Source organism: Anabrus simplex, chromosome 3 (assembly GCF_040414725.1).
Source record: "Anabrus simplex isolate iqAnaSimp1 chromosome 3, ASM4041472v1, whole genome shotgun sequence".
Taxonomy (NCBI): Eukaryota; Metazoa; Arthropoda; class Insecta; order Orthoptera; family Tettigoniidae; genus Anabrus; species Anabrus simplex.
The window spans coordinates 456,869,399-456,882,104 of record NC_090267.1 but is presented as its reverse complement, the minus strand read 5'-3'; the positions used below and the strand labels follow the sequence as shown (position 1 = coordinate 456,882,104).

General features: G+C 39.2%; 1 protein-coding gene across 2 annotated transcripts in view; it reads right to left on the bottom strand.

Annotated features, from left to right (window-relative positions):
- Nucleotides 1-1,729: 1,729 nt before the first annotated feature.
- Cht5 (Chitinase 5) overlaps nt 1,730-12,706 on the bottom strand; it is a 137,723-nt gene continuing 126,746 nt past the window's right edge. For both annotated transcript variants that reach the window (XM_068226752.1, XM_067143543.2), the window contains exons 10-11: nt 11,256-11,486; nt 1,730-2,321 (exon numbers count right to left, since the gene is read on the bottom strand). In XM_068226752.1, the coding sequence (XP_068082853.1) occupies nt 2,190-2,321; nt 11,256-11,486 (363 nt within the window). In that variant the 3' untranslated portion in view covers nt 1,730-2,189. The remainder of the gene's footprint in view (nt 2,322-11,255; nt 11,487-12,706) is intronic.

Here is a 12,706-nt window from a genome sequence, read left to right as displayed (position 1 = left end):
TTGCATTAACAGTTGTTTCTCATTTCACATGCCTGTACTCACATTAAGCATGCCCGCCACCCCAATAATTCAATAATTACGTGAAGTAGCGGTAGCAGTAGCCAGTAGCAGTGATAAGGGGGAGATGAGGGGGAGACTGTCTCCCCTCCCCCCACTTTGTGGCAAAAACTTTACATTTTTATTCTATTTTAGCTAACTGAAACTAAGAATTATTTTAAAAAGCAATTTATACAAGCCCTGAAGTCTTATCAACTATTTATTTCCTTTCATTATTAACAAAGTCCGGCCCCGCGGTGTAGGGGGCAACGCGTCCGCCTGTCACCCAGCAGCCCCGGGTTCGATTCCTGGCCTGGAGACTTGGGGTGTTTGTGTCATCCTTAACCTTCCTTTCCTCACATTCAACACTTTACACTTACGCAATATCCAAATACACGCAGGTTCATAACATATGGTGCAAGTAGGGGCAAAAGATCTTCGTAGATCGACGCCCCAAACAAATAGCTTTTTTTTTTAAATAACAGAATAATTAGCAGAAATAAACATTAACATCACGGCTAACAGATTTGTGTAGCTCCACGTGTAGTAGAGACTTTGCATGTGCTGTGAGGAAAGGTAGCAGGTGTATATTTTTTGCCAAGGTCATGCACACTGAGGTATGATTCTTTTCTTTTTTTTTTTTTTTTTTTTTTTGCTAGTTGCTTTACGTCGCACCGACACAGATAGGTCTTATGGCGACGATGGGACAAGGAAGGGCTAGGAGTGGGAAGGAAGCGGCCGTGGTCTTAATTAAGGTACAGCCCCAGCATTTGCCTGGTGTGAAAATGGGAAACCACAGAAAACCATTTTCAGGGCTGCCGACAGTGGGGTTCAAACCTACTATCTCCCGAATACTGGAGGTATGATTCACGTGCTTGCCGTACACATTCATTAGTATAGTAGTCTCTTTAGTATCTGTTAGTTTCTCAGTGTCTAGTCAAACACTAAATAGATTTTAATTGTATAATCACAATGTACTTCTATGTAATTGGAATACATGTGTAATATTGTTCCTTTGGTGAAAGTTTTATTGTACAGTATTGAATCAAAATCTCAAAAAACTTCAGTTGGTAAACTGTCATCCTTTACCTCTCAGTCAAAATTCATGCAGAGAGCATAAAAAATCTTACCATTTTGTAGCTTGTTTTCCTTTCTTTCAGTTTTGATGTTTATAACCCCCCCCCCCCCCCCGCTCTCAGCAGCCATATCCCACAAACCTGGGTACTTTTTGTTGTCTATACATATTTTTACCCCCCCTCACTTTTTTTTTTTTTTTTTTGCTAGGGGCTTTACGTCGCACCGACACAGATAGGTCTTATAGCGACGATGGGATAGGAAAAGCCTAGGAGTTGGAAGGAAGCGGCCGTGGCCTTAATTAAGGTACAGCCCCAGCATTTGCCTGGTATGAAAATGGGAAACCACGGAAAACCATCTTCAGGGCTGCCGATAGTGGGATTTGAACCTACTATCTCCCGGATGCAAGCTCACAGCTGCGCGCCTCTACACGCACGGCCAACTCGCCCGGTCCCCTCACTTCTAATCCCCAGTCGCCACTACTGCGCCTGTCCCCAACTCTGTATGAAGAAACAGGACTAAGTGGTAGACATACAACATAACATCAAGCAACTTCTTCCCTTTTTGTCTAAGTACTAAACTGGTGGAATACAAAGGAGAATAACACAAGAAAAAAAACTTTTGTACTTTACAAAAATTTTATTTATATAAGTGCAATAATTTAACAATAACTTAAAGGTACCAGTACTTAAGCACTTGCAACAGGAAAGTTGTTTACAGCACTGCAATACTGTACATTCTGAAGCTTCTAGCAAACTATCTGCGAATGTATACCAGTTACTCTGTCTGATATTTACTGTTGCATGTTAATACATTTATCTGAGTACAATTTTCAACTCCTAATAGCACCATTCGTGAATTAATGTGACAGTGTTTACTTCAACTGATGTTTCAACCTGTGGGCAAATACAGTGAAAGCAGGCAGTATGTGTAGAATGATAATGTCATATTGTTATTTTCAAGAAGAAACAATGAAATGACAACCTGCATAAAGTTCTGGTGAATTCGTACAGAAGCAACTCTATATCAACTGCTGCGAAGTGTTCCATTTAGGAAATTAGAGGCAAGAATTGCTGAGATTACTGTTTTTTGTTCTTGCATTCTGGTCTGTTCACGTTTTCTGGCCAGTCGCAAACATTCAGTTCACTGTTGAAGATAGTTCCTTCCATGCAGTGCTCTGTGATTGGTTTCCCATATAAACATTGGTAGTACTGAAATAAAATAAAAAGCATGTTAATGTCTTTGAACATAAGTGAAAATATAAAAAATTCTTCTTCATAGTTCATTGTCTAATTTACAGATGAACATTTCTTAGTACAGTAAAACCTCCCATTAGTGGAACCTTTATGAACCGGAAAACTGTCCATATCAGAAAATTTTCCCGGTCCCGTGAATTATGGTGAATTATTCATGTAAGTTTACCTGTATTTAGCAGAATCTGTCTGATGTGGAATTAAAAGGAAATTTTACAACTATACTGGAAAAAATATGTACATTTCCTTCCTAACCCTTTTCAGTATATGAATATTCCGAATGGATCAAAGATTGCTGAAATAACATTTGGCCAGGTTAAATCTGTCTCTGTGCTCGATGCTGTAATTTGTATTGCAGAAGCAGTGAAAGGAGTGTTGCCAAATATGGTACATCAGTGCTTTCACAAAGCCAAGTTTGCCTCACATCCTAACAAAGAAACCATAATAAACTAAAATACTGATGTGCTTCAACAAAGTCTTGAACAGTGTAAGTACCATATGGTAATGTCAGAGCAGAAGTTTACATGGCCATTGATCTACAAGTTGAGACAGAGGCGACATTAGAAAACATTGAAGACTTCATCACCCATTACCTCCAAGAAAATAAAACCGAAATTGATGGCAATGATGACTAGAACAAAGACTATGAAGAAGATGGTTTATGTAATGTGAAGTCCTACCAACATGCCGTATCAGCTGTAAAGGACATTCAGTCTTTTTCGCTAGAGAAAAAGGACACAGAATTGCCGTTAAATTAATAATATATTATGGTTCCACCTGTTCAATACAATAACACTTAGTAATGCGAGCTTACATCACCAGTCGATCATAAATGGTACAGGAAACCTCGCATTACTAAGAGTTATTGTATTGAATAGGTGGAATCATAATATATTATTAATTTAATTGTAATCTCAGTTCAATATGGACCAAAATGAAATTCTTATCTTTCAATGATTTGCCATGGTGGTGGTGGTGGTGATTATTGTTTTAACAACCATGCCCACATTTTAATTTAGAATCATGCTACCAGGAATAGTTGTGTCCAGCGTACAATTCTGGATTACTGGAAGAAATAAATGATGGTATTGTACTGTACGGTATCACTATTAGTGTTATTTTTATAAAACATGTAATGTGTATAAGTAGTTTATATACTATACTACCGTACACTGTGAGCAAGTTCTACACAAGAAACGATTTGTGTGCTGATGAAGTGGTGTATATAAATGTGTGGGTGTCATTATTGTATTGATATACTTATGATATTTATTTTTAACATTTCATGAAACAGAATCCTGCATACAGCGGGGGAAAAAATTGGATCCCTTGGGTTTCTGTTGAGCGCAGGTTTTAGTGTACTTATTTAATTCTTGTTGCCAGAAGTAAAACTAACCATATATATTTTATACAGGAGAAAGAAATAAGAAGTGAAACTATATATTGGTTTCTTAATATAAGGACTAAATAAATGAATAAGACTAAGAAGAAGAAATAAATTTAACAAAAAAGGTATTTAATGTTAATAAATAATCAAACATCTTAACACAATAAGCAAAAGGAAAGCAACAAAAAAAAAACATGTCATTGGTACAGTACTTAATAACATGATTAACATATTAAATAAATAGAATTTGAACAAAGAGAGATTACATTGTATCTTCCCAACATTTGGTCTAGTCATAGCTGTGGCCTTCACCTGATCCTCCACTGTGCAGCTTAACGGACATATCTATGAGTTGAAAGATGATGATGATTGAGATCGTTAATCCCAAGTTAAGAGCCCCTGGGGCCCCTTTTAGTCACCTCTTACGACAGGCAGGAGATACCATTGGGAATTATTCTACTACCCCACCCACAGGGGGAAAAAACCGAGAAAAGATAGTTTCCTATCCTAATGTTACTCTGTACGTGATGCTCTATCCCATGCTTTACTTTTGAGAGAAGCAAGCCTTATGTGACTGTTGGTTTCTTTACCATAGCTATGGAATTTTCAGTTTTATGCATGTGACTCTTTGTTTCAAATATCCCACATGCATTTGGCAGGATTCAAACCACTGCTGCACTAGTGCTGCACTAGTGAGATCCCTGTGGCTATGTTGTTCAACTATCATGCCCCCAAACTCATCAATATGAAAATAAAAGATTCTCCTAGTCCTGAATTCCTATCAGGTGCATTAACCCTCTGACAAGGATTGTGACAGATAAACCAGCATGTTAAACCCAAGATGCAATTACCTACATTAATATAATACCGGTACCGTTTATTCAGATCTTAGACATCATCATTATCAGCTGAAGAAAATTCTATGCTTAATAAGCATTGAGGTTTGAAAAGAGACCATAGGCCACTCAATATAAAATAATAATTTTCAAACCTTCATTCATAACTAATTCACAGACCCCCTTAATCTATGAACTGGGAAACTTCTCCAGTCATTGGAGCCATCCACGCTCATTTTGGGTTTTAGCTGGGGATTTAAGATCAGGTGACTTTCTTGATCCCATGATACTTCAGTTGAAAATTCCAGCCTGCCTAGGATCTTGGCTGTCAAGGTAAAAAGTCAGTAAGCTAAGCCACTATGCTAATCATATCTTTAGGAAGTAATAATTTTTGAGTGATTGTTACTAGCCTGGTGTAGCCCTTAGTAGACCCTCTGATGAGGGTGGGTGGCATCTGCTCTTTGTGGGAAATTGAATGTTGTTGTGATGGAGGGTAATGTGTATGTTGAAAGAATGTTGGGGATAGTACAAAAACCCAGTTCCCGTGTCATGGGAATACCTTTTTTTAAGATTCCTCAACCCAGCCGGAATCAAAATTGGGACCCTGTGAACCTAAGCCCAAGACACTAACATCCAGCCAGGGAGTCAGCAATCTTTAAGTAAATGTTACATGTTTATCATTAGAGCCTGGATTTCCATGCAAATGCTTGTTTTTAAATAAGCTGGTTTATACTTCTCAAACTTTGCAGTTATTCATTTTATGGCTTAACAATTCCAAATAACCATTATTTTTCCCTGCATGTTTGTATGTTTTGGCCTATTTAGGAGAAAATTCATGCATAATGCATATTTTGAAGATTTGGGATGTAATAGGAAATATTTGAATGTTTGATATTGCATACTATGACTTTTCTTCTGACTTTGACGCATATATAATGTTAACTTGCATGTTAGTGCCTTTTATGAATGTTGGTGCACAGAATTTGTGACCAGTTTTCGATGTCTATTACTGAGAGATGGAGAGAATGTATTCGTGGCATCCTATCTTATAACCAAAGTTAGTAAATACGGTAGAGGTCCTAAAATCCAATTAACCTAGCACTTTCTTATCTGTTGCTTGAGTAAACATTGACGTAAGCTAGAAGTCCCCACGTTGATCTCTGTAATTCTCAAGAATAAGGTGTGGCAGTTATAGAAAAGTAATCCCAAAAATAAGATCTCCCATTCTTTTAAAAATACATAGACCTGTTTATTTCTACAATGGTTGACATCGTTTTACACCTTGAACATTTAGCTATTCACCATTTTGGTCGATGCATTTTTGTAGACGCTGTGACAGCTTTTGTATACCCATGTCATACCAGCTCACTGCCATGCTGTTCAGGAAGTTGTGAACCTCATCTTTCACCTCGTCATTGGTGGTGAATCGCTTTCCAGCCAAATGTTCTTTCAACTTATGGAACAAGTGATAGTCACTGGGGGCAGAGTCGGTACTATAGGGTGGGTGGGTGATGATGTTCCACTGAAACTGTTGCAGCAGAGCAACGGTTTGCTGGGCGACGTGCGGGCGAGCGGTGTCATGGAGAATGTTTACGCCCTTGCTCAACATTCCTCTTCTCTGGTTCTGAATTGCCCATCTGAGTCTTTTCAGGGTCTCACAGTACCTGTCAGCATTAATTGTGGCCCCAGAGAGCATAAAGTCGACCAACAATACCCCTTTTCGATCCCAAACCACAGTTTACCGGCAGACTGTGTTTGCTTGAATTTCCGCGGCTTTGGCGAAGAGGGATGCTGCCAATGGCGTGATTGTTACTTGGTCTCAGGTGTAAAGTGGAACGCTCAGGTTTCGTCACCTGTGACAATTGAGTCCAAAAAGGTGTCCTGTTCGGCTGCAAAGCGTTGAAGAAATGCGCAGGAAGAATCAACTCGTTGCCGCATGTGGTTTTCAGTCAGTATGCGTGGCACCCATCTTGCGGACACCTTCCAGTATTTCAACTTTTCCGTTAAAATTCTGTGAGCGGTGCTTCGGGAAGCCTCAGGAACCAAAGATCATCCAGGGTGATCCGGCAAACTTCACGCATGATTTACTCAACCTTCACGACTGTCTCAACACAAAATGACAGTCTCCCGCTCCTTTGTTCGTCGTGAAATTCAGTTCAACTGGCTGCAACCTCTCTACACCACTTACGAACATTTTTGACATCCATGCACGACTCACCATACACTTCCATCAATTGGCGATGGATTTCAATCGGTTCAGTACCTTTTGCATTCAAAACTCCAATAACTATGCATACTTCGCACTTGGCGGTAACATCCAATGGGAGCTCCATTCTCAATGGCTGCCAAGCCAAGACTGAGTGCCTCAGCGCGGCGTGTGCATGTTTATAGGTGAGCGCGGGAAACACTCTTCACAATATTGTGACCAACAGCCACACCAACGGAGTTCTGTATTTATAAAAAAATTGTAGACCTTATTTTTGGGATTACCCTCGTACATTGCTATAAATTGAACCTTAAATTGTTTATTACTCATTGACGGCTCATTTGTTCGTCTATGTTAGACGAACAAAACAAAACTTGAATCGCACTTCTGTGACACCGCGTTATTGAGATAGCAGCTTACAAACCTTGGTTTTGTACTGAACCCTCTTCCGTTGTTATCCTGAAATTTCCTACCCGGAACTCTCATTCGTCACACATCTTTGTTATCGCAGCAGGCAATCGTTACCAGTTATTGAGGACATTCAAAAGTGTCTGCAATCATCGCACAGAGAAGTAGCTGTGGCAGCTATAGATCATTCCATGTTAAGAACGCAGTACTGCTCTTATGGACCTACAATGAGTGAACACGCTGCCTCTTAGATACTCACATTTCCTGGTGATGAAGTAACATTATAATGTAACTGATATTGTATTATGAAAGAAAGAGAAAGGATAAGCCATTTTTGTGCCCGTGAGTTATAAAAATAACTGCTTAGCAATCTCTATTTCATAAAAAGATTCGTAGGGAGGAAGCACAATGGTGGGAACAGCCATCGCTTTGTTGCCTCTCTTCATTTTCCTTCTGAGTTGCTCTGGTACCTGTAACATGTAATCCGTTACACTGTGAATCGCTGGCAGATTGTCACTGCTGAAAAGAAGTCATATGTGTGTGTGTTTCTCCAATATTCTCGTAGATGTTACTGAAGGTTTTGAAGCTGTAATATGCAGCGATACATCACGCCTTGACTTGTACTGATATGGAAATTTGCTGTGATTTTTATCTTTGTCTGGTTTTGTTATTTAGCTCTTGTTTCTTAAGTGCATTTTATTTTTATAGCTTTTTTAACACTTTTTCCTCAAGCGCATTTCATTTTTACCCTTCTTTTCATGGGGTGATACGACAGCGCAGTAGTACCTGGTGTTGCCTGGGCAAATTTATTAGATGTAATTAATTGCATCTCCCCCCGAGTCTATAAGTATTACCTGTTATCTATTTTAGTTCCCTAGATTTCAAAAAAATAATTTCCAGCTTAGTTTCTTCCCCCTTTTTTCTTGAACTTAAATACAGATTACACAGATTTATGGAGCACCATTTTTCCATTATGCCCTGGAAATCAAAATGAGCTGCCTCTAAACCTTCTGTCCCCTTCAGTTCATAAAAATAATTTGCAGCTTAATTTCTTCCTCCTTTCATTTGAACTTAATTACTGAGTTTCACAAATATACCTGCCGCCGATTTCCCGTGATGTTGTTGAGCAGAGCTGTTTGATATGGCAACACTGTTGTCATAAGAGCAATACTGTTTTCTTAACATGGAATGATCTATAGTGATAGGTCGAACAAAGAGATCCGTTCAAATCCTGACAATGAATTTATCAAACTTATATATGACACATTGTGGTGAAAATGCAAAAGACGTACATTTGACCTCACTTTGTCCCAAATGTCTTCATTAAGTAAGCATCTGTCACTTCTTGTGATGTAGAAAGATCATTTTCTGTGTTTAAGAATATGCTGACAGATAAATGGATGAGCTTAAATCAAGGCATTTATGAGAAATTATGGTAGTTGTCGTACAATGTTTCAAAAGGAACTGAATTTTGATAGTGCATATTTTGAGATTTGATAGTGCATGGAAATCCAGGCTCTACTTATCATTCATGGGGCCAATGGCCTGGATATCAGACCCCTTTAAACAACAAGCATCATCATCATCGTCGTCATTTGATCATTAATAATGTTATGTGCTCAAGCGACCATCAACCTTGTCACAGCCCCTTCGGTATTTCCTGAAAGGGATGACTAAGACAGTTCAGGGATCTCCCAGCTGGCCCGAGGTCATGCAGCAGCCCCTCCTCTATTGTCCCTTCATCCTGGGAGAACACACAACCTAAATACTTGAAATTATCGATCTGTTCTAGCTTTGTATCACCAATCTGACATTCAATTCTGTTGAATTTCTTACCTACTGACATCAATTTAGTCTTCGAGAGGCTAATTTTCATACCATACTCATTGCATCTATTTTCAAGTTCCAAGATATTAGACTGCAAGCTTTCGCCACAATCTGCCATTAAGACCAAGTCGTCAGCATAGGCCAGACTGCTTACTACATTTCCACCTAACTGAATCCCTCCCTGCCATTTTATACCTTTCAGCAGATGATCCATGTAAACTACAAACAGCAAAGGTGAAGGATTACAGCCTTGTCTAACCCCTGTAAGTACCCTGAACCAAGAACTCATTCTACCATCAATTCTCACCAAAGCCCAATTGTCAACATAAATGCCTTTGATTGATTTTAATAATCTACCTTTAATTCCATACTCCCCCAGTATAGCAAACATCTTTTCCCTTGGTACCCTGTCATATGCTTTCTCAAGATCTATGAAACATAAACACAACTGCCTATTCCTCTCGTAGCATATTTCAATTATCTGGCGCATACTGAAAATCTGATCCTGACAGCCTCTCTGTGGTCTGAAACCACACTGGTTTTCATCCAACTTCCTCTCAACGACTGATCGCACCCTCCCTTCCAAGATGCCAGTGAATACTTTGCCTGGTATGCTAATCAATGAGATACCTCGATAGTTGTTGCAATCCTTCCTGTTCCCTTGCTTATATATAGGTGCAATTACTGCTTTTGTCCAATCTGAAGGTACCTTACCAACACTCCATGCTAATCTTACTACTCTATGAAGCCATTTCATCCCTGTCTTCCCACTATACTTCACCATTTCAACTCAAATTTCTTCTATTCTTGCTGCTTTATGACAATAGAGTTTATTTACCATCCTTTCCACTTCCTCAAGCATAATTTCACCAACATCATTTTCCTCCACCTCATGAGCTTGGCTGTTTGCAACACTACCAGAATTATTTCCTTTTACATTGAGAAGATGTTCAAAATATTCCCTCCACCTCTCTAGTGATTGCCTGGGATCTATTATAAGTTAACCTGAATTACTCAAAACACTGTTCATTTCCTTTTTTCCTCCCCTCCTAAGATTCTTTATTACTGTCCAGAAAGGTTTCCCCGCTGCTTGACCTAGCCTTTCCAGGTTATTACCAAAATCTTCCCATGACTTCTTTTTGGATTCAACAACTATTTGTTTCGCTCTGTTTCTTTCATTTATGTACAAATTCCTGTCTGCCTCGGCGTAGGTGTGCTAGGTACCAACTGATGAGCCCACCCTAGCACACGAGGGTGAAACGCTGGCAACCAAGAATGAGTTAGTTGGAAAATTTATAATGTCTAATAACGGACCATTTATATTAAACTCTTACATTCCGAACAGATTTCCTGAATTTGAAGTCGGTTAAAATATAATCTATTTGGATCTGGTACCCCTAGCCTCCCATGTGCAGTGGTGAATAGCCTTATGCTTGAAGAATGTATTCGTAACTGCTAAACCCATACTAGCACAGAAGTCCAGCAAACGCTTACCATTCCCATTAGCTTCCATATCTTCCCCACATTTACCAATCACCCTTTTGTATCCTTCAGTTCTATTCCCAACTCTCGCATTGAAATCGCCCATTAGCACTATTCTATCCTTGCTGTTGACCCTGACCATGATGTCACTCAATGCTTCATAGAACTTGTCAATTTCATCCACATCTGCACCCTCACATGGTGAATACACGGAGATAATTCTAGTCCTAATTCCTCCAACTGCCAAATCTACCCACATCGTTCGCTCATTTACGTGCCTAACAGAAACTATGTTGCGTGCAATGGTATTTCTGATAAAGAACCCTGCTCCAGATTCTGCCCTTCCCTTTCTAACACCCGTCAAGTACACTTTACAATAATGTCAAATGGGAGTGGGACTCCGTTACTCCCATAGGTCCGAGGCTTGCTTAAAACGTTCTGAGCTCAGTAAATTCATGAAGCAGGATGCTACCCTACTTCCACATAGTCCAAGTGAGGATCTCTCCTCTAACGGGTTATGGACCACCGGTGAATTGTATAGTCCTAGCCGCCTGAGCACAAGGAGGGCCACGACTTAGAATATGTCCGAGATGCCCACTCTCATTCCATAGCAACTGGTATCCCGACTCTCAGGACCACTTACTAGGCCACTCAGCTGTTGCCCATGGTTCACAATCTAGGACGTGACTACAGTAACCCACACCTAACATAAATCAACAAAAAGGTTATATTTGAAATGGACTTACAGTTGAACAGTCATTGGGGTCTGGAATAAAATTCTTGGTGCCATCGCTGCAGTCGACCGCGCCAGGCTTATCGGTGGTAACTGGTCCTGGAGCACCGGTGGTTGTAGTAGGCCTCATAGTTGATGTGGTTTCTCCACCACTGTTGGTCGTAGAACTTGGTGTGGTTGTTGTGGGTTTTGGGATTGAACTACAGGGGTTGTTTGGAGGAGATGGGGGCCGGTCCCACTCAGGCTGTGAACAGACACAAAATATTATGAATATTATGAATTTTCAGTTATGGATTATCACAACAGTGTAGCTATATTTAAACTTGACAATAATGTCTCATTCAGTGAACTACTTAAGGAACAGTGAAATCATGATTTAGTGTGCCTCAAGGTTTTATTTATTTCTCATTTAATCCACACACATTTTTTAAAATTATCAATTCCTAGGTATGAAATCTGATGAGGCAAAATAATATGTGATAAGAAGACTTATGAAGAATTGTGATTTACTAGGTAAGAATATTGTAAGAAACATCACAAAACTGTTCAAAATTTCTGGTGCAATCTCCCTTCTTCTCTCTTCTACCAGCTGAGTTTACCCCCCAAAATTTTGAACTACTGTGATGTTCTGTGGATGAATCAGATTTGGAAGGACATTAGAGAAGCTGGATTGGATGTGGCAGAAGTAATGGAACATCAAAAGTGGAGGGACAGAAAGGAGTGAAGGAGGCTTGTTAACCACAGCCGGGTGACTGGAGTGGGACATTGATGATGATGATTTGATGTTCTTCTTCCACTTGTACACTATCAACCATGTTCTAGTGATTCATTCTCCATTTGTAACTTGTGTAGTTTTAAAAGCGAAGTTCCCATGGTAAAATTACAATTTCATTTTCACTGAATGAGAATATCAGCACTAACGAATATAGATTTTTCAATTTAAAATAGTCTAAAATAATAATATCTGTAGACTGAGAAGCCTGCATTCTCTAATAATTACATACCCAAATTTGTTTTCTCATGGGAACTTAATTTTTATTTCAAGTATCTTGGTATGCATGTTCAGTAGTACACTGCCACTTATATGTTCTTGAAAAAGAATCTTACAGTGAAAATGCTAACAACAAAAGGAAAAGAGAAAGAAAAACTAATTTCCAAGGAATCTGGACAAAATTGCTGTCAAGCTTTGAGATCTAGTCATTTCTGTGAAAACTCTCTGGGCTCAATTTATCTCAGCTGAGTCTCTGAAATATCTGCTTCATCTACGGTGACATTCCCTAGTAGACATTTTGTATGGTATATAAAATTGTATAATGCATAAGTAACTCCATAAGTTCTTAACAATAGTTTCTTGTTCTTGTCTTAACTGTGATAACTGGAAGAACTTTGTTAGAAATTGAAGTTTCAAAGAACTCCATATTTTGATCTAAATTTCCCACAATCCTCCCTGAAGTGAAATGTATG